The sequence below is a fragment of the Akebia trifoliata genome, chromosome 2, assembly GCF_017979445.1.
Source record: "Akebia trifoliata isolate Shusen 1 chromosome 2, ASM1797944v1, whole genome shotgun sequence".
Classification (NCBI taxonomy): Eukaryota; Viridiplantae; Streptophyta; class Magnoliopsida; order Ranunculales; family Lardizabalaceae; genus Akebia; species Akebia trifoliata.
This window is the reverse complement of record NC_141376.1, coordinates 19,627,957-19,650,086: the sequence shown is the minus strand read 5'-3', so window position 1 is coordinate 19,650,086 and position 22,130 is coordinate 19,627,957. Positions and strand designations below refer to the sequence as shown.

At 37.1% G+C, this 22,130-nt stretch overlaps 2 protein-coding genes across 2 annotated transcripts in view; one reads left to right on the top strand and one right to left on the bottom strand.

The window, feature by feature from the left end:
• The window catches only part of LOC147409879 (kinesin-like protein KIN-7C, mitochondrial), an 80,544-nt gene extending 70,958 nt beyond the window's left edge, over positions 1 to 9,586 (top strand). The window contains 1 exon segment of the mRNA XM_086432025.1: positions 9,251 to 9,586. Within this exon segment, the coding sequence (XP_086288151.1) occupies positions 9,251 to 9,295 (45 nt within the window). The 3' untranslated portion in view covers positions 9,296 to 9,586.
• Positions 9,424 to 14,148, bottom strand: LOC147409878 (aspartic proteinase Asp1-like). The gene is made up of 9 exons (XM_086431979.1): positions 13,662 to 14,148; positions 12,417 to 12,534; positions 12,110 to 12,339; positions 11,395 to 11,625; positions 11,169 to 11,307; positions 10,463 to 10,660; positions 10,306 to 10,378; positions 9,793 to 9,880; positions 9,424 to 9,693 (listed from the first exon to the last, which is right to left on the bottom strand). The coding sequence occupies exons 1-9, from the start codon at positions 13,850 to 13,852 to the stop codon at positions 9,624 to 9,626; spliced, it is 1,338 nt and encodes a 445-aa protein (XP_086288105.1). The 5' UTR covers positions 13,853 to 14,148; the 3' UTR covers positions 9,424 to 9,623.
• Positions 14,149 to 22,130: the final 7,982 nt, after the last annotated feature.

Sequence of the window (22,130 nt, the reverse complement as noted above, 5' to 3'; positions counted from 1 at the left end):
GGTGCTCTAAACCTAATGGAGTAGTCCAAATGTCTCTAAAGTTCTATCAAAATCTTGCTATGTGATTGGTCCAATAGTGTGTGACTAAATTCCTTGAGATGCACATAATCATTTAAACATTCACCTCAAGATACGTAATGGATTATGAAAGAATTATGGACCATGATGAAATGAGGAAATTGTAATGCCAATTATAAATAATCTTATAATCTATTAAATGATAAAATAGGATATAAAATTTAGATTGAAATATTTAAAAATATAAAAACTATGCATAAATCTTGATTTTTGTAATGCATATGTGTTTGCACATGCCACCTTGTACTTTGGTTGTAGACTTTGCTACTACAATTGGGTTAAGTTGGATACATGACTATGACCGATGGAATATGACGTAGTGGAAGTGTGTGAATCAATAGATTTGATAGGTTGTGTTCAATGAAACACTTAAATCAATTTGAATCAATAGATTTAATTGATAAATAAGCAATAACTTGAATGAAAATAAAGATAAAGTTAAAAAGTAATTAAGAGACATGATAATTGAATTGATTGATTATTTAATCTTCATTTTCAGCTTTGGAGCTCTTTATATAAATAACTTCATCAAAACAACTTAGAAACATTCTAAAATATTAAAAAGTAGCTTTTGTAACTTATCTATAATATGATAGAAACCTTTTATACCTATTATAACTCAATTTGGACACTTCTAAGCACTTTTAATAATAGCCTAAAAAATAAAAATATAAATTAGAAACTAAACAAAGTTGAAATAGAAACTAGCCTAACAACTTCTAATTAATTTAAAAATAAAGACGTGTGGCAAAAATCAAAATTAGATTGAGTATGGACCAATCGGGTCAACCCGAACCAGACTGGTCAAACTCGAGTTGACTAGGTTTAATCGAGTCAACTCAGTCAGAAAATTTCAATCTTCCTCATGTAGATGTCCTACATCAGGCCCCCTATCTTTGAAAAATACACTTCCTCGAGTTTTTATTGAAGCCTTTTTTTTCATGTTTTCCCTTCATCTCTCACTCTATTCCATTTCCAGTGATATTCGTTCTTCAGACTTTTTTAGAGAATTTAATTGACCATAGCATATCATTAGGTAAATCCATCACATAAGCATTATTGCTTTTCTTCTTCAACATACGAAGGGGTCCAATTTTCTTCAATTTGGTTTTATTGTAAGTTTTGGCAGGAAAGGGATGTTTACTAAGATAAACCATGATCAAGTCTCATTTTTCATAGCTCTTGAATCTTGCTTATTGACATCGGCTTTGTAGTTGTCGGTAGAAGTTTCAAGGTTCTTCACTTGTTCCTTTAATATGTCATGCTCTTTTGGATAGATTGACGTAGCGGAAGCGTGTGTATCAATAGATTCAATAGATTGTGTTCAATGGAGCATTCAAAATCAATTTGAATCAATAGATTCAATTGATAAACAAGCAATAGCTTGAAATAAAATGAAGCATAAAGCTAAAAAATAATTAAAATAGAAAAGATAATTGAATTGATTATTGATTAATTATTAATTTTCGGATTTGGAACTCCTTATATAGATAACTCCATCATAACAACTTGTATCCTACTAAAATGCTAAAAATTAATATTCCTAATCTATCTATAACATAATACTAACTTTCTAATCCTATTAGAACTCAAATTGGAGACTTCTAAGTACTTCTAATTATAGTCTAAATAATAAAAACGAATTTAAAACAAATTAAAAACTAACAAGGAATTGTACTCCTAACATAACTATGAAATAAAAATTCTACAAGGAGTAGAAATAAAAATCCTACTAGAAATAGAAATCTAATAAAATTAGAAAACTACAGAGTTATAGATGTCCTACATCAGGGATCCTATAATGGAGTAGATTTGGGAGACTTGCATCAGGCATCAAATTGATGTGGTGTTGTATATTCTTTATCGGATGCAATGAATCCGACATTTTCGAAGGAAGAACATGAGAAAATTTCTCAATGAGGGGTTGCACTTGATGAGGAACTTGAGTAGGAAGGTCTCGATTAGAAGGTTGCACTGCCACTAGGAACACTTGGCTTGTTTCCTTTAAATCATCATTAATGTTAGCCGAAATAAAACATGTTCTCTCCTCCTTGACTGGTTGGGCAACCCTGGGCTTTGCATGGGAAGGGTGTAAGTTCACTTTAACACCATTATACGTGAAAGAATAGGTGTTGGCTTTGCCTTGGTAGGCGACATCATTATCATGAAGGTAAGGCCTTCCCAAGAGTATGTGACCTGCTCTCATTGGGATGATGTCACAAATAACCTTATCCTTATATTACTCAATGCTAAAAGAAAGAGAGCATTGGCTTGTCACATTCTTCTTTCACTAATCGTCCATCCAACCTATAGAATAAGGTTTAGGGTGTTGCATAATAGGTAGCTTGAGTGCATCAACCATGTGGCTTAAAATTATATTTTTCGAACTTCCACTATCTATAATCAATTGGCACACTTGCCTTGTACCTTACATGTAATTAGGAAAAGACTATGTCAAGTTGAAGGATCAACATGTTGTATTAACAATAAGTTGTGAATAATACAACTGCGATGTTCAAATTCATCCTCATCATAAGCCTCAAAGATGTCGGCCTCAACCTTATCATCTTCGAATTCCTTGAACCATCTAATTGATCATTGGTTCCACAAGATTGGTGTTCTTCAACCATGTTAAAATAGGTAGGCTCTCAAACGAGGCTCTGATACCACTTGACGTAGCGAGAGCGTGTGAATCAATAGAGTCGATTGGTTGTGTTCAATGGAACACTCAAAATCAATTTGAATCAATACTTTCAATTGAGAAACAAGCAATAACTTGAAAGAAAATAAAGCATATAGCTAAAAAGTAATTAAGAGAAAAAAGATAATTGAATTGATTGATTATTTCTTCTTAATTTTCGGATTTGGAGCTCCTTATATAGATAACTTCATAATTACAGCTTAGAAACATTCTAAAATATTATAAAATAGTTTTCCTAACCTATTTATAATATGATAGAAACTTTTTAAACCTATTATAACTCAATTTGGACACTTTTAAGCACTTATAATAGTAGCCTAAAGAATAAAAACGAAATTAGAACAAAAATAGAAACAAGAAAACAAATTGAAACCTAAACAAATTAGAAACTAAACAAAATAGAAACTTCCTAAAGTTGAAAAAAAAACTAACCTAACAACTTCTAAATAACTTAAAACTAAACCAAACTAAACTAAAGACATGTGACAAAATCAAAATTAGATTATGGACCCAATCAGGTCAACCCAAACCAGACTGGTAAAACCGGGGTTGACCAGGTTTGACTGAGTCAACTCGTCAGAAAATTTCGATCCTCATGTAGATGTCCTACATCAGAATACTATTTCACTGTATGACATTTTATTTTGGGACCTTTTCTAGTTACCTGTGTAACAACTAATTTGTGGTTGGTTTTCAATATGTAGTGTGCAAATCACATCTTATAGGTGGATCAAGCTTTCCTCGCAACCAACATTTCAACAGATGAAAGAAATTAGTTTATGCTCCTTCTGGTTAGTCATAATTCTTTTCAGCTTCTTTTAGATAATTGACATTTATCATGATGCTCTTCATAGTATTGAACATTATTGTGAGTTCTACAAAAACATACTACAATACATCATTATAGAGTAGCATTATTAGGTGGTACCATTTTCTAGTCAGTTCCACTGAACATGCTACGATATGTTGTGATAGAGTAGCATTACCAGGTGGTAACATTTTCTAGCATACTCCATTGATATCGTTGGGAGCCAATTGGAACATTGAAAGCCAATTGGAAAGTTGCTATTTCAAGAAAGTTACTTTTCAAAAAAATTATTATTTTAATTTTTTTTTTTTTTTTTCATTTATTTTACTTATTAAGTTGTAAACACAAGAGTTAAAGAACATTAGTTTGTTTTAATTAGGATACAAGATGGATAAGTTTAGGTAGTTTAAGTTCAGGTTTAAAGTTCTTTAGTGATTGGAAATTATGTGGTGTGATATCATTGAAATCCTTGGTGTGATTCCAAGGTAAATCTATTATTCTTTTTCTCCTCCCAATACATAACATTTAAACCCTCCCTCTAGCGAACCTAACCCTATTTCATGCCCCTAAACCCTATAACGATGCCCTATTGCAAACTTTGTGTTTACCATTTTCCAATTAATCACTTAAACCTAAATATTTCACTGTTTTAACCATTCAATCTTCTTATTCATCAAATTTCCATTTTCCCCACTCTTCCTAAATTAGAAGAAACCTAAAATCGATGAAACCTAGGTTGTCTTGCATCAAAGCTGCAATATAGTTTGTTAAAAAATGTTGCAACTTGATAATAAAGATAAATTACATAGTGTTATTCATGTATATTTTTTTTGTTCACCTAATTTTTTTTTTAAAGTATAAATTTATTTAGAAAGGAAAAAATACAAAAGGTGGTCGAGATGACCCACCAAAAGAAAACAACTAATAGTCACATAAGGAGTCTCATATGTTGAGTTTAGTCCCACATTGGACACTCATTGCCTTATCTCTCTCCTTATAAAATCTTGGGCCTTTCTACTCATTGCCAATGGGTTTTGAGTTGGACCCCCAAGCTTATCATGGTATCAGAGCAAGCTTTTTTCACCTCCACGTCATCTAGTTCATATCTCCATGTGCTTTGGCCCAGTTCAGCCCACATGTGCGGGGGTGTATTGAGTTTAGTCCCACATCGGACACTCATTGCCATGTCTCTCTCCTTATAAGCTCCTAGGACTCTCCACTCATTGCCAATTGGTTGAGTTGTACCCTCAAACTTATCACCATCTGAAAACAAACTCCTCGAAGAAAACACCTTTGAATTTTGGGCATAGTTTACAGGAAAAAAAAAAACAATAAACCAAGAATTTTGAGTACCACGTCTTGAAAAGAAGAGGTCACTCCTTTGAAAATTCTTCCATTCCTCTCCAACCAAAGCCCCCAAGTAATGGCAAAAGGAAGGAATATCCACAGTGTTTTCTTTCTCCCTGAGAAATGAAAGGTCCCAACTTTGAAAAAAAGGCAACAGGGAACTCGGGACCACCCAATTGAACTTGAATAAGTTAAGGAAATGAGACCCAACTGAGATAGAAAATTTACAATGATTTAGAATGTGATCCACCGACTCATTGCTCGAGTTACAAAGGAAGCAATAGTTTGGGGTCACAAAGCCCCTATTGATAAGGAGATCGAAGGTGGGTAATTTGCCTAAAATGGCTAGCCAAGTGAAAAAACGCACCTCAGAGGGAGCCTTCGATCCCCAAATGAACATAACAGGAAAATTATCGATCGGATTTGAGATAGCTAACAACCCTGACGCAAAGGAACGAATTAGTGCGGGTCCACTCCCTCACGTCTTCTTCTATGCAATCCCATCTTGAGTGATCAAGGAGAGTCGTAAGGTCTAACAAGTCCTGAAGTTCCCAATCATTAAAATCCTTCGTGAAGCCCAAGTCCCAAACATGCTTATTTCCTTCGAGGTTCAAGAAAGTAACCACTCTTAACTCTTTCTTAGAGGCTAGGTTGTAAAGATGAGGGAATTTATGGCAAAGAGCCCAATCACCACACCATCAATCCTCCTAGAATCTTACCCTATCCCCCTTTCCCACCTTGAATTTCACCGATTTTCTGAAATCTTGCCCCACTTTCATAATACCTCTCCACACACTGCAGCCATATGAAGCCTTGACCTCCTCACTCTCCCAACCATTTGTCTTTTCCCAGTCCTTAGCCTTAATGAACCTTCACAAAACTTGAATTTTCACTTCCATACCGCTACTACCACTTCCCTAACAAGGCCCTATTGGCGACTCTAAACTCCTAATCCCCAAACCCCCCATTCTTCATCATCTCATAGATCACCTTCCAATTTACAAAAGGAATCTTTTTCTCCCCATTTCTATCATTCCATAAAAAATCCCTCACTATCTTTTCTAACTTCTCCTCCACACTCTTGGGGATGGAAAACAAAGAGGTAATAAACTGGGATGCTCAACCTCTTTTCCATACACTCTATAACTGAATCGCAAATTGCCTTACTCTTGTACTTTGCACCCAAAGGTAAACCCAAATACGAGGTCGATAGAGTCTCCTTTGACAATCAAACAAAGCAGCCCATCTATTCACTCCCACCTCACCTCCAACTCTGAATAACTTACTCTTCCTAAAATTGATCCTTAACCTGGACACCGCTCAAAACAACACAACACACCCCTCAAGTACCTCACTTGGTCCTCTAATGCGACTAGGAAAAGTATCGTATCATCTGAAGTCACATTTCATCACCCCATCAATCCAATCTCCCCAAAACCCATGCGATGCATCAACAATCTCAAGAATGCCCAATTCACATAGTCATAAGCTTTGTGTATATCAATTTTGCAGACTAATCCTGGTTTGCCTAAGCGTCTCCTAGAATCTATGCACTCGTTTGCTATGAGAATTCCATCTAAGATTTGTCTACCTTTCACAAAAGCGCCTTGTTCCAAGCCAATTAAGCAATCAATTGTTGTCTTTAGTTTGTTGGCCAACACCTTTGAAAATAACTTGTAAACTGACCCCAAAAGGCTAATTGGTCTGAAATCTTCTATATCCTTTACCCCGGCTTCTTCATCAAAGCAATGAAAGAACTATTCAAACACTAATCCAAGTACTTCCTCTCCTAGAGCTCCCTTATCACCCCGATAAAGTCCTCTTTAATTGTTTCCCAACACCTTTTGTAAAAAGCCATGATGAACCCATCTGGACTGGGAGCCTTTTCTCCACTCATTGAACCTAAAGCAGCCATCACCTCTTCCTCATCAATGCTTCTTTCTAGCCAGTCTCTTTACTCTAAGGATATGAATCTCAGCTCCAGAAGGTCAGGAGTGGGTCTAAATGTTTGGTCTTCCTCAAAAAGCACCCTATAGAACTCCATTATCCCCTTTCTAATCCTATCCTCTCCCTCAATGATCTCTCCATTTATTGTTACCCTCTTAATGTGGTTGAAACTACTAGAATTCGCTATCGTAAGGAAAATTTTTGTATTGTTATCCCCTTCCTTTAACGACTTCACTCTCGATTTTTGTTTCTAGGAAACCTATTTCGTCAAAGCCACCTTTTGAAACTCTGCCCTCAAGTTATTTTGTTTTAAAATGTCTTCCCCCGAAAGCCCCATACTTTCGTCTTTTTGGACCAGCAATCCAATCTCCTTGAGGAGACCAGCCCAAGAACATACAACAAACCAACACAAACTAAACCATTGGAATGTTACACATCCACTCCCATTTGACTAAGAAATCTTCAAAAAAAAAAAAAAAATTACCCCTTTGAATTCCTTACAAGGCTCCCCCACCCCGCTTCAAAAGATAAAAATAAAAGATGAACACAAAAAATAAAAAAGACCAAGAACTTGAAGCTACTTATTCTCTTGCTCTAATTATGTTAACAAATAGGGCTCTCTCAGTAGGCTTGGTTTTTTTTTTAATTCTTCCTCATTTGGCGGGGTGTGTTGTTGAAGTGATGCAACAACTTGGGTTTCAAGTCAGATCATTCTATAGTTGCACTCATCAAGTGCCAGATAATACATTGACCTGTTTGTGAAAGAAAGTTGTTTTTAAGCCCTTCAATTTCAGCACACCCCCCCCCCCCCCCCCCCCCTTTTTTTCTTTTTTGCAATATTTGGGTACCTCATTTTATTCTGGATATGTCTTAGATTTGTTTAATCCCAAAAATGAAGATTATGCCAGCCTATGGCTGTGAAGTTGGAAAGCTGGGATGCTAATGAACATTTCATAAATTCAGAAATACATCGATTTTGTAACCCATCATATAAGATTAAGTAGGGTGTGCACTCAAATGAAGTGGAAAATAATGCTCTTTTAGTTGGATAGGTGATTTTCCATTCTTCCTTATATTGCATGTTTGTTGTTGAAGGTGACTTGAGCGATGCCACAGCTTGAATTTCAAGTCAGGTGGCTGTGGAGAATTGGCTAATATCATCTAGTATATAGGAGGATCTTAGTGTTAATTCGGATGCGTAGTATAGTGGCAATCTTCTAAGTGCCAATCAATACATTGACTTACTAGTGAAAACGAGGTTAACTTATCTTTTGCAATATATGGGTGACTTATCTAATCTTTTGCTGGTTATGGTTAATAGTTCTTGGATTTGTTCAATTCAAAAATAAATATGAAGATGGAAAGCAGTTATACGAAGAAAATCTTAAATACATAGGGCCTTATGCACACTATTCAGCCCTCCCGGAAATGAAGAATCGAATGGGGCCTTTTCTGGCCGTTCAAGATTATCAATCTCAATTCAAGTGATTAGTCAATTGTATGCTTTAACTATCCGAAATCTTCTTGATTGGGTGTTTCGTATCAGGCTTAAAAAACATTTGGCATGGTGTGAAGATGTTCCAACCAATAAAACTTGTGTAGGTCTTCCAACTGGCGTTGCTTCATGAGGAATCAACTACGGACAATCGACGATTCAACCTCCCGCTTTCTTTTATAAGCAACTATTAAAATTGGCATTGACTTGTAAAAAAACATGGACTCCTAGGAAAATGAATGAATAACGAAAAAAGGTTATACTTCAATTGTGATAAGAAATACATTTCTTGTCATCATTGGAAGGCTCAATTAGCTCTCTCTGAAGGCTTTGAGAAGGAAGAAAACAAGATCACAATCCAAGTAGAAGACCTCAATCCTTGGGGCTAGTGTTGAGTCGTCAGCTCTTAGTTGAATTAACCCTTGAGGATGATAGTTAATTTTTAGTTCTACTAAGAAAAGGTACATACGATGAGCAAAGTTTGCATGGTCACTTTATTTAGAGGGACTTCCCACCCCATTCAAACTTGCCCTTATTAAACATTCTTTTGGGTCTTGCCTTGGGATGATTAATCTCACCTCCTAAATGGCAGGAAAATCTTACTCAAAAATAAAATCTCAGCCTTATTCACTGAATCCAGTTGTTTCTCCAATTTGTCACTTTGACCAACTTGTTACATTTGACCCTTTTTTTTTTCAAAAAAATAAAGAAAAAAGAGGGAAACTATCATCATTGTCATTCTTTTATGGGGTGTTGGAAAATTACAAACCATATTATGTTGCTCTGGTGAATTGTACACATCTATCTGTTCATTCAAGTATCAAACTTCCTTTTTTCTTACTTTAATGTGCCTTACTTTTGATAAATTTTACAGGTAATCAAATGTAGAAGATCCTCACGCAGGTGGGATGCCCCGTAACAAAATCCGCATGTATCCCAATCAATCAATTTATCTGAACTTTTTGTTTTTGGTTTTCTTTTTCCGAAGGAAATTTACATTTTCCTCCTTGTTCTGTGTGTAATCTATCTTCAAATGACAGGTCAAAAGCACAGTTAAACATTTCTTTCTTATTAAGTAACAAACATTTCTATTCTATTAACAGTGCCTTGTTTGTGAACAATTTATACAATGTATGCCTTTACAAATGTTTGTTTGTATTACAACATAAAGTTGGAAGAAAATGTATCTTCACCTATCTTTTATTCTAAACCCTGAGCTTTGACTGCTATGCATCATCTTTTGTAAGTTAGTATTCTGTTAATATGCCCATGCTGGCTGCATAGGGCTGAGAAAAGCCATAATCATCACGATCCAAACTGTCAAACAAACAAGAAAAAAAGAGTTGGATGAGGAGAATGTCATCTCTGCACATCCGCATAGAAGGAACAAATTCAAAAGAGGTTTATATTCCAGACTTTGTAAGCCTATTGCAATCTGTAGGGATCCATCCGATCTGCTGCTTCTCATTGTCATAAATTACCATTTTATCTTGAAGTGAGATATCTGTGAACATTGAGAGAGGTGGAAACGACAAAGGGCAGTTAAATTAAAAGAGTAAATTACCATTTCGTGAGCCAAATTTGATGAAGTTACAATTCTGGCTAACTGTTCATTTTAATTCCCAAAACATGAACATGTGAAATCGCAGGTTTTTCAACTGAGTCTCTCAGGTTTAAAGTGATAATCTCGCTGGTTTATACTTTATATTGTGATGATCTCATTACACTGAGATTGTGGTAAATCTGCAAGATTGTGACTTTAAACTGTGAGATTTTCACGTCCAGGTCTTGATAATTAAAATGAATAGTGATCTGGAATTGGAATTTAGTCAAAAGTTGATCAGGTTTTCATAAAAATTCCAAATTAAAATATGGAAGTAGAGCCCTTGCTTGCACCTGTCAGGCTATGGCACTATAATGTTCATTTACCTCCAATGATGTTTAGATTTTCGAGTCCAATTTCTGTACCGTTCAGTATACCCAAGCAAGCATTTTTATGCGACTGTTAAGAAAGAGAAACTATTAGAAGTTTGATTCTTAGGGGTGTTTCTCATGTTTTATTAGAACGTTTATTAGAGGTGCTTACTGATATAATCAGATAAGCTTCCGCGGGTATTTCCAGCTGAGCTTTCTTCCCGTTGTTGGCAAAGCTCAATATTACAGACTTGAAGTATTTCTTGACATCGCTAATGGATTTGAATGGTTTTGTGCCTTTCCAGCAGATTGGAAGTGTTTCATCATCAACGGCTTCTTTTAGTGGTTTGCCAGATAGATCCTTCCTCACCTGAAAGCACAGCACAGAGTTATCAAAAATATAAAATAGATAAAAGAGTTTGAGTAGCCTTACTTAGTAACGATTTCACCCTTACTAGGGGGTCCTTTGGCTCATTTTGTGGCATCCAAAAACAAGATTTGACGCTTCAGGATTGCAGAGGACAAAATTCTATGAATTTTGAAAAAAGAAAATTCCCCCAAAAACTTATTTTTCACCGTTGAATTTTAATTTTAAATTATGGAGTCAGGTAGAAGTTCAGTAGCTACATTTTCAAAGCCTTGGATCAAGTCCAAAAGAAAATGTTTTTTGATTTTTTTTTTTTTTTTTGTTTATCTAAGTTTTTCTATGAAATCTATAGGGCTGTGGTAATTCATTTGATCAAAATGAACCTTAGTAAGGCTTAAAATATTACTATGTTAGTAAGGAAAATGTTTCTCAAATAGAAGATACATGATGAGAGCAGAACAGAGAAGAGCTTAAAGGGGACTAGGGATCCCACTCCTTGTTTTCAACTCACTGAAGAAATGAAAGCTTGGTAAGCCTGTGAATTGAAGTAAGTGTAGGAGCTCCCACTGTCGAAAATTATAATAAGATCCTTAACACCTGTCGATTGCTTTCCAAAAATGAGTTGTGCAAGCCCAGGCGAGTAGTGTTTGCTGATATACAATGCAGTATAAGAAGCTTGGCATGATGAAATACATAGAAATTGTATTGTATTATGAGGAAGGAAGGGGTTTGCTTACTGCAAGGAACTAGTAGTCATTGGTGTCCAAACTACTCCTGTGGATGGTACAAGATCGTTTCCAAAGAAGAGAAAACCTCCACCTCGGCTGCTGAAACAGTGCCCAATAACATTTTGAATCAGACCCAGATTTCGGAGTTGAGACACAATGCTGGATTTCCCATTCCCAAGGCCGAGTACTCCATCAGTAGGAGATACGGTCTCACTAGAAATCTGGTTGTCATATCCGCATCTGTAGACAGGAATTCAGAAACATTATGATCTCAACCATGTAAAATTAGAGAGCTGCTATTGGCACCCCAATTAAAGACACTCTTCAAATATTTTAAGAGTCATGATGAATGCACACGGTTGATGTGGCAAGGGCACAGAACCATAGATCTTTTTCTATGCCCTTGCAATGTCAACCGCGTGCATTCATCATTATTCATATTTTAATGGTTTGGCTCAAATTACAATCTCAACATTATAACACTCATTCAAACAATTTGAGTAATTGTTTAGAATTATGATTCGGCTCATATAAAATCCTAAACCCAAAAAATAGAAATTTAGCATAAAAAGAAAATAAGAGAATTACTATTGGCACCCCAACTTCTACTTATTCTCAACCATTCAATTATTTAATTTGTTTTTAATTGGGGTGTAATAAGTCAAAGTTGGGGTGGCAATAGAAGCACTCTAAAATTATTGAGTTATTCAGCAAGGGAGCATACCCGAAAGCCAAACGAGGTCTAAGGAGGGATCCGTTGGAGAAACGGAGGGGAAAGACATCCCTAATAAGGACACCAAGCGACGAAGCGTGATCAGCATACTCGACCTCATAGTCACATTGTTCATGTGGTTTGTTACATTTGTAGTTATTAGAGGAATGGAGGGAGGCACAGATTGGGTCCGTACAAAAGACGAGATTGTTCTTGTTAGGTTGATACAGAGGATGAGGAACCTACCGAGAGAGAGAGAGAGATTAGAAGACGATATGACTGTTTGAAAAAATATGGTAAATTTATTTACATATTTTACCTTAGAGCAGCTGACACAAGGGGCATCACATTGGAGCCAAGTGAGGTCGCTGCCTGTGTCGATATCAAGGTAGTAGGGCTTGGGTGGGTTTCCTAGGTTGAGATCAACATAGTAATACCTGTAAAACCACAAAAAAAGAAAGACAATATACCATTTTTACTATCGATGTGCAAACAAGGATTATTACTCATTCTATGAATGAAACTAGGGGTGTCAATGGATAGTCAAAAATTTGAATCCGATTTGAATTCGAAAAATCAGATATTATTCGAAATTTTCGGATATCGGATTCGAATTCAGATAGTTTTATATATTCGAATCCTTATCAGATACAGATTTGGAGATTAACATTTTGAATCTAATAATATCCGATTCGAAATAATATATAATATATAATATTTTATTTGATTTATTTTTTATATAAATAATATAATATATATTATTTTATTTGATTTATTTATTATGTACATAGTATAATATATAATAGGTTTTTTAAATAATAAAAAATCAATTGGATAAGAAAAAATTATGTTTTTTTTTTTAATATACAAATTATTCAAATTCTAATCGGATATTATCCGATATCCGCTAAGATAATCGGATTCAAATTCAGATAGAGTTTTAGAACCTCTGTCAGATTCGAATTCGAATTCGGATATTAGATAAAAATTTCGGATTTGGATTCAGATATTGCTATATCCGAACCAATAAGCATTCATTGACAGCCCTAAATGAAACTCAAAGCAACTTTTCCATGAATTTGAAGAAACTGCAAAAGAATAAACAATTAAATTGTTGGATTGATTAATTAATTCAGGCAAATAGGGTTCTTTAAATTTTCAACCCCAACAATATGTGATAGCTCTTCCAACACATGTATCACTACTTTCACTATAATTATTAAAAGAAACCCCAACAATATGTGATAGCTTTGTCAACACATGTATCACTACTTTGACCATAATTATTAAAGAAACCCTAACAATATGTGATAGCTCTCAACACATGTATCACTACTTTCACTATAATTATTAAGGAAATTTCCTGAAAATAAACTCCTAGGAAACTCAAATTAGAAAAATCCCCATATTGCCTTAGGGAATCAAATGCTGGAATTGCGGAAAACATGAATGAATTAGAAATCAACAAGACCTTATCTTACCCCCACAAATTATTGTTATTTTAAATATATATATATAAAATAAAATAAAAACACGATAGGAAAGGAAATTGGATGATAGTTACCCCTCGGGATACACATTTCCATGAATTTGGAACACAGCAGAGGATCCTCTGATGCGAGTTGATGATGATGTAGTTGTAGTTGTAGATTGCTTCTTCCTCTTATTCTGATTTTCAGCAGCGGAGCAACCTCTAAACAACGTCAAAGATAATATCAAAGCTAAGAACATCAACGACGCTACTTTCTTCTCCATCTCTCCCTTTCTCTCTGTCTGTCTTTTTTTTTTTTTTTTTTGAATTATTAGCTCTGCGTTATATCAGAGCTAAGAAAATGAAAATTGGTTGTAGATGTTCTTCTTCTTGGAGGGTCAGGGTCCCAGCAAGAAAACAATAATCCAATCTTTTGTTTCTCTAAAATAGACTACGATGTGTTCGACGAAAGGGGGCAAAGAGAGAGAGAGAGAGAGAGATTCAGAACGCGTTTTCTGATTTTCTTTCAATTCCCAATAAGAGAAATTTGTTCCACTTGCGAGATTGGATCTTTTAGTTTGGTGCTTTGCTTGCTTTATATTAAATATGAGAGAGAGAGAGAGAGAGAGAGAACGGGTGAGGGCCCACCTTTGAATTTGTTTGTTTTAGAAAGGCTATATATCTGATCTTTCAATCATGCTAACTCACTCGGTGTTCTACCATTGGAATTCCGACAGAACCCTGTGTTGTTGTGAAATTTTTTTTAATGAAAATAAATGAAAGTAATTTAAAATTCTTTTCTATAGAGAGAGTTAATGAACAAATCTACTATATCATAGTAGCCCTTTTAAAAGAAAAAAAATCACTCAAAGGAATGGGAAATAAAGATACCAAAATAAATAAAAGATATTAAAAATTACTTTTTTTTTTTTAATAAGTTCTATCCATATAGAATTAAGAGAAGTAAATCTGTCCAATCAAATTAAATCAGGACACCAATTTGATAAATTTTTTATCCAACATTTTTTTTTTTTTTTTAGGGGGGGGGGGGGGGGGGGTACATTATTGAGTTTATTGGTAGGTACAATCAAACCCTATTAACAAATGGAGCAAATCAAAATCCAACGTAAGAGTTGTAATGGGTCCTGAAATGAAGAAAAAGAAAGAGCGTCCCCTTCCCTTTCTCACAACTTTTGTTTATAACATAAATAATCTAATTAACATTTGACATAATGAAATGAATAATAGTTGAAATATGAGATTATTTAGGAATGCAGATAGAGAAGAATGAATCGAATCCCTTTAACCCATAAATGATGGTAAAGTGGGTATTTATTTTTAACTTGTGAGTTAAGGCATGAACTAAAGAATAATTAATTTGGATTCATTCACGCATTCATCTTCCTTTCCTGATTGATTGGGTTTGCAAAGCTTTCGTCTTTGTAATTACATCAAACTTCTTTATTCCTTTCCTCTTCCTTAGTTTGGAATAAGAATGATTATTATGCCTTGGAGAATTCAAAACAACATCTTTTTTCCACATGGTTTAGTGAATATTTATGATGCCTCCAAACTGATTAACTGATGACGTGACTCTTTATAGTTTCAACTTTCAAACCGATGGCATGATCCTTTGACCCTTTCTACCAAAGGGCTAGCAATGCTTCCAATAATATTCGCTTACCTTACTCATTCGATCTGAATTATACGGCTACTTTTTCATTTTTTTATCTGATTAAGAATTCAGATAAAATCACCTATGGTTATTGTATAAGTTTTTCTTTTTTTTTTTTGATCAAACGAGCAATAGGTCTACTTATGGTTGTTTACTTGAATATCAAATAATCATTGATCTGAATGTATTTCAATGTTTGAGAGGTTGGCTAGGTTTCCAGAGACATTATAAATATAGAATCGTTTTCTACTTATTTGGAGATGCATATATGAAACCATTAGATCTGAAAGTTAATTTATGGAGAAATTTTTTGAAGTTACAATAAAACTAAAATTCTTTTTACTGGTTGTTCGTGATGTAAGATGCATAGTAGCTTATAGCTCGTTATGGTCTTCCGAACAAATAATTATAAATCCCATAACTTGATAGGACAAGTAAGGGTCGATCCACAAGTAGAAAAATTCATAGTAAAATCTAACTTAACTTTTCTATCTAACTTTCTAAAAAGGTTTTTGAAAAGAAATTTTTTAACAAAATTAAAATCTAAAAAAAAATTGAGAATTAGAAAAACTTTAGATTGAAGAGTATCTAAGAAAACCGAATCATCCAAGTTATAGTATTTAAAACCAATTTATTTTCAAGTTCGTTTTATGACTCAAATCAAGAAATCGGCAAAGGTTCTTGATTCGGATTATTTAACATAAACAATCCAGTTAGGTAAAATCTTAAATTAGCCAAGATTTCCTTCATTTTAACAATTTTTTCGTCTAATGATTTTACATCATAGTGAGCATTTGATATAATGGGTTCTCCCTAATAGGAACAGATCACGTTAAGATGAAGGATAAGGATAAGTAAATTAATTATACTTAAGTAACAAAACTTTCAAGAGAAACCTATTTAAACGGTTGAAGTTTACCTTATCGAGATCTTCTAGATCGATTATACTTACCTACAAAGATCTCTTCCGAGATCTCCGAGATTGACGTGTACGCAACAGTTTTATAGTTTTCCTATGACCTGGCATGTCCTGTTTGACAAGCCTGGTTTGACTTATTGCTATGCTGCCTTGCCAGCCAAGCTAGGGAGATCCCTGCTCTAGCCTGCCTTGCCTGCAGGGCTATGCCCTGTATACTATTTTGCGTCTGGTACCACTTAGTCGATTCGGACACGTGTACAGCTTAGATTAACATGAAATTATTTTCCTCTACAATTACCCTTTCTCGAGGAGGCACAGGGTCTCTTCATCTCCTCGAGACACAATTTATTTTTCGATTAGCTTCTTTGATCTTTCATAATTGAATCTGCTATTTTCGAATCGGCGCATTCAATGCGACATCGCTTCGAATTTTTTCTGACGGCCTAGATGGATTATTCTTCATTCGTGTCCTTCTACGTGTCCTGATGCCTTTTCGCACTACCCTAATCTCGCGATGCTTCAACTGGGCTCAAGCTATCCTTTCAAACATACGTGCTCCTTCGTCTTTTCTTATAAATAGGGGACTTAGTGCATTATTCACTCATTATCGTGCTAAAACTCTATAAACTCGTCTCTGTGTTTTTCTATGGAAAGCCTCTCTATTTCTCTTTCTACTTCGCTACTACAATTACCTCTTTTACACCGAGGTAATCTTTTCTCTCTCTGTTCAATTCCTTCTTCATACTTAGTTTTTCAATGACTGTCACTGTGTCCCAACTTCGACGAAGCTTGTATATTCCCGCCTCTGTACACATTCGAGTTGGCGGAGACTCTGATGCCCCTAGTGAATGCCGCTAAGGCAAAATCCTTGTCTTTGCCGGTCAAATTAAGGTTGGCCTTACTTTCCCTCTCTCTACCTTCCTTAGAAAGGTACTAAGTAGGATAAACCGGGCCCCTAGCCAAATGTCTGGGAACTTCTACCGTCTGGTAGAGACTGCTGAGAAGATGGGCATTACCCCCAACAACTTCCTTTCCCGGTACAATCTAAAGGTCATCCCTCAACAGCCAAGATATTACTCGTTGTCCTCCAAGAGTACAACGGTGGCACTGATTCCCTCTCTCCCTACCTCTAATAAAGGGTGGTATAAAGACCCTCTATTCATCTCTGGAGACTAGGAATTTACCCCTGACACCCCTCACGAGGGATTCAAAGTCCCTCGGACCTTCCAAGGTAATACTATCTTGAGATTGCTGGCTGTGTTCTACTTCTCACCCTATTCACGATTTACTTTGCTTTCTTAACGACTTCTTTGCTTCTTTCACAAATTCTTCTGCACTGGTGGCTGAGGAGGCTAAGAAGGAACAACGCAGAGCGTCCGAAAATCGGAAGCTAGTGGTAGTGGACCTCCAAACCAGGGTTGCAGAGAGGGCGGTAGTGGAAGATCTCCTAGGTGACGCTCCTTGGCCACCTACACGACGAGCTCGCTCTGGTCGAGCTAGGTGTACAATGGAAGATCTTGATTCCACCCCGCCTCTACTTCCACTCGGCCTCCTCCACGATGATGGGATCCTAGTGATTCGGTTCCTTCTTCTTCGGGTGAGCAGGGTTTGAAACGTTTAATCCATTCTGGTTTAGATTCTCCCACTTCTAGGATTCTGCTAGGGTCCTCCTACGTGATGAACATCAATCTCTCGGAGTTCCAGCTGTCATGTTCCCCTGCCATCAAGGTTGTTCCTCCCACTGTCCCAAACTAAGAGGTGGAAAAAGAAAAGGAGTCAGATTTCTCATGGTTCTAGCATTTTTGGAGAGGTTGGCCAGTTGGTTGTGGTGCCTGGGGAGCATGCTGCCCTTACTTCTGCCTCTACTTCTGTTTCTACTATGGCTGCTACTAATTCTACTACTAGTATGCAGTTGTTTCTATTGAGCTTCCTGCGGAGACTCATATGCAGGCAAGACAAAGTTTTGCCATCCCCAAGGAGAACAGCCCTGCTCCTGACCTTCAATCCCAGAAGAGGCGTCGATTGGTCAAGAAAAGCTTGAAAAGTCCCTCTCCTCTAGAGGAGTCTAACCATGAGGGCCCTACACTTCACAAGACTCATCTGGAGGCAACCTCTTTTGCCTGGATAGGTCGTGGGGCTTTTCTCCGGGATGGGATTGAAATCAACATTTTTCGGTCTCCTTGCCACGTATACAATAAAGGTTGCAGGGTAAAAGACCCTGTAACCGTTGTTTCCCTACTTTCTCAATCTATCTCTCCTATGGACTGAGATATTGTTCACTAGGCTAACGCTGACCTGGGCTGTAGTCGTTTTGCCCACGGTCTTCACCAGGTAACTTCTGTTCTTTCTGATTTGCTGTCTGTTTCATAACTTTTATGCCCTAAGATTCTTCTCTTGTTTCGTAAGCTTATGTTTATGGGGCTCAAGCCTTCCTGAAGTGGCGTGAGGCTGAGAACCAGGCAACTATCCTGGCCAGAGAGTAGGGAAATAAAATAATTGCGCTTCAAGCTAAGTTGGCCTCTTTTAGCCAATTTTCTCGGGAGGCTAAAGAGGAGATGGAGGCTAATCTGGCCCAATTCTCCAAGACCAACCTAGCCCTATAGACCTTTAATAGGAAACTGATAGACCTTCAGGGTGTTCTTCAACTGGAGCTGGCCAACTACAAAAAAATAGTGCAATGGAGAGACGTAGAGCTAGTGGAACTCTAAGAGAAAGTGCAACAATAGGAGCTCGAACTGAGATCTCTGAGAATAAGTGTTGATTCAGCCAGGGCTGCTCAGGCTAAGGAGGATGAGGCTGAAACTAGGAAGCTTATGAGAAAACTACAAGCCCAGTGCTCTCGACTAGTAGATGAGGCTTCTACAAAAGCCTACCACGAGGGCTTTGAGGCTGCTTGGCTTTAATATGAAGAAGATGAGGAAGGGGATGATGAAGAGGACATGAATGATGCTCCTTTGGTATTTCCTATTAGGAATGTTCCCTGAACCAGATTCCTTGGGCGTACTCCCCCCTTCTAGTTGGATAAGGAAGAAAACCCCATTGCTATCCTTGATCAGACTCTTGGCGATCTTTTGGAGGTTGATGCTACATTAAAATTAAATCTTTCTCCAATCATGGATTCTTCAGCTCAAGTCAGCAGTCCACCACCTACTCTCCTTTTCAACCAGCCATCTGTTCTTGACGAAGATCAGAGTGAAGCTACTGACCCTTCAAGTATTACTACTGAAGCTGATCTTCCAGTTGCTGCCCCTCAAACTTCTTCCCCGGCTCATCAGTTTCCCCTACTAATTAACAAATTGTTCTCGGCTATTAAGCTACTGCTCTTTGTATCATCCCAACTTTGAGATCTCTCCTCTGTACTTTTCCTTTTACTATTAGTAGAAAAATTTTGCATTTACACATTTGTTGTCACATTTGCAATTCTTTCTTAACTTTTCCCTTACCACTTTTATGCTGCACACACACATTCTACTATTCTACTTTCTAACTTAGCATACTTCTATACTTTACCCTTCTTTTTCTATTGTTGCTCTGCTCACACTGGCTAGACTGCTCACTGCGTACTACTTACGCATACACTGTTATTCTACTTTCACAATCAGCTCATTCTTACTTTCTATTTTTGTAACCAGTTGATTCTGCATTAATAATCGGCTCATTCTTTTGCACTCCCACATTTTCCCCCCATGTTCTACCTAAAGTGAGTTTTACTTTAGGTAGAACCTATACTGGGCTAACTCTGCAAACAATTACACGAGTTATTGTCCTTGAAGAAGGCTCTGACTCTACTCAAACTTTTGACTATATCATTCGGCAAACTTTTCGGCTAGTGAACTCGTAATAGAGTAGGACCCTGACAAGTTTCTTACTCTGCCAGCGAGGGCAGATAAGACCCACGTAAGTCTAGATCCTGACTGGATCCACATAGTACTTTTGTTACTTATACCAAAGTTGGGTCCCGACCAGTTTCTTGCTCTGCTAATGAAAGTAGAGAAGACCTACGTAGGCCCGGATCTCGATTGGATCCCACTTAATTCTCTTAAAACTCGTGAGTAGGACCCTGAACAATATCTTATTCTACCAACAAAGGCAGAGAAGACCCATGTAAGCTCGGACCCCGATAGAATCCATAGTGTTTTTGTTACTCGTGTCAGAGTTGAGCCTCGACCAGCTTCTTGCTCTGTCAATAAAGGTAGAGAAGACCCACGTAGGCATGGATCCCGACTAAATCCCTATCTTCAGCTAATCCCTACACAAAGATTTAAAACAACTAAGGCAACACATTTATTGATAATATCTTTTCAAATTACATGCATTCCATAGTCTAGGCAGTTCCTGATCGGACATTATGACTAAGTAATAGACTCCCTTTTGGCCCACTTTCGTCACTTTATATGGCCCTTCCCAATTTTTGCCCAACTTGCCACTATTCTGTTCTTCCATGTTTTAGAATACACGTCGCAGTACTAAGTTTCCTTCTTGAAACTGTCGGGGGCAGACCCTCTTGTTGAAGTAGCCTTGTAATCTTTTGTGATAATGTTCTAACTTGACTAGCGTTGCATCTCGTTTTTCGTCCAATAGGTCTATTTCTACAATTAATTGTTGGTCATTTCTTTTAGTTTGCACTACTCTGGACCTCACTGTGGGGAAACTATTTTCTGTAAGGATTTTCGCTTCCACTCCGTAGGCCATAATGAATGGTGACATCCTTGTAAAGGTTCTGGCAATTGTCTTGTAATCCCATAAGACCCCGTGCAAAACCGCTGTCCACCTGCATTTTGCCTCCCCTAACCTCTTTTTCAAAGTGTTTATCAACACCTTATTTGTAGCCTCAGCTTGGCCATTACCCTAGGGGTATTGTGTCGTGAAAAATAATTGCTTTATCCCATACTGATTATAGAATTTTCTGATCTATTCTTCAGTAAATTGACTTCCATTATCGGAAACTATGGTGTGTAGCAAGCCAAACCTGCAAATGATGCTTACCCAAAGAAACTTTTAGACTTTTTACTGTCGGATTCTGGCTAAAGAGAGCACTTTTGCCCACTTTGTGAAATAGTCCGTTGCTACCAGCAAGAAAGTCAGATTGCCTAGCGCCCTAGGTAATAGGCCTACTAAATCGATCCCCTACTGCGTAAAGGGTCATGGGTTGACAAGCGAGTTGAGTTGTACTGCTGGTTGCCGGATTATATTCTCATGTATTTGGCAACTATCACAGTGTTTGACGTGAATAATGCATCTTTCTACAGATAGGGCCAAAAATAATCTTGTGAAAGTGCCTTATGCGCCAGAGATCACATCCCTGAATGATTTCCACAGTCTCCTTCATGGATTTCGTTTAATACCCCTTTTACTTCTTCTAGGAGCAAACAACGGAGGAGTAGCCCTCCCACAGACTTCCTGTACAGAATCCCATCTAGGATAATGTATCTCTCTGCTTGGCTCCTAACCCGCCTGGCCTCCTTCGAATCATTAGGCAGCTCTCCCTGCTGCAGGAAGGCTAGGATTGGATTCATCCAACCTTGGTTCCTTACAACTACTACCATACTGGCCAACTCGAGCTCATCTATTGTTAGACGTTCCTGATAGCCTAATGGTAACTCCCTCCTATCTTGCTTAGCCAGCATCAAGGCGATGTAGGCTAAAGCATCTGCATGTTTATTATCTGTCCGGGGTATGTGTTCTACTTTTACTCCTCATGCACGATGCATAGCAAATCTAATTTTCTTTAGGTATAGCTGCAACTTGGGATCTTGAGCTTCGAACATCCCATTGATGTGATTTACCACTAATTGAGAGTCACTGTAGACTGTAGCTTCGGACACCCCCAGTCCCGTTAAAGATTCTAAGCCGAGCAACATCATCTCATACTCTGCTTCATTGTTTGACGTTCTGAACCCCAATCGTACCACCTTTTCCATTCTCGTCCCATTTGGGGTAACCAACACTATTATGATATCCAATCCTT

Bases quoted from the DNA above. Each gene is read 5' to 3' on its own strand.
- LOC147409878 (XM_086431979.1), bottom strand. From the start codon at position 13,852: ATGGAGAAGAAAGTAGCGTCGTTGATGTTCTTAGCTTTGATATTATCT. The intron at 11,308-11,394 runs GTAAGCAAACCC...ATTGTATATCAG, and splicing joins ATGACTACTAGTTCCTTGCA to CAAACACTACTCGCCTGGGC. The intron at 9,694-9,792 runs GTCTGGAATATA...TTTGTTTGACAG, and splicing joins GATTGCAATAGGCTTACAAA to TTTGGATCGTGATGATTATG.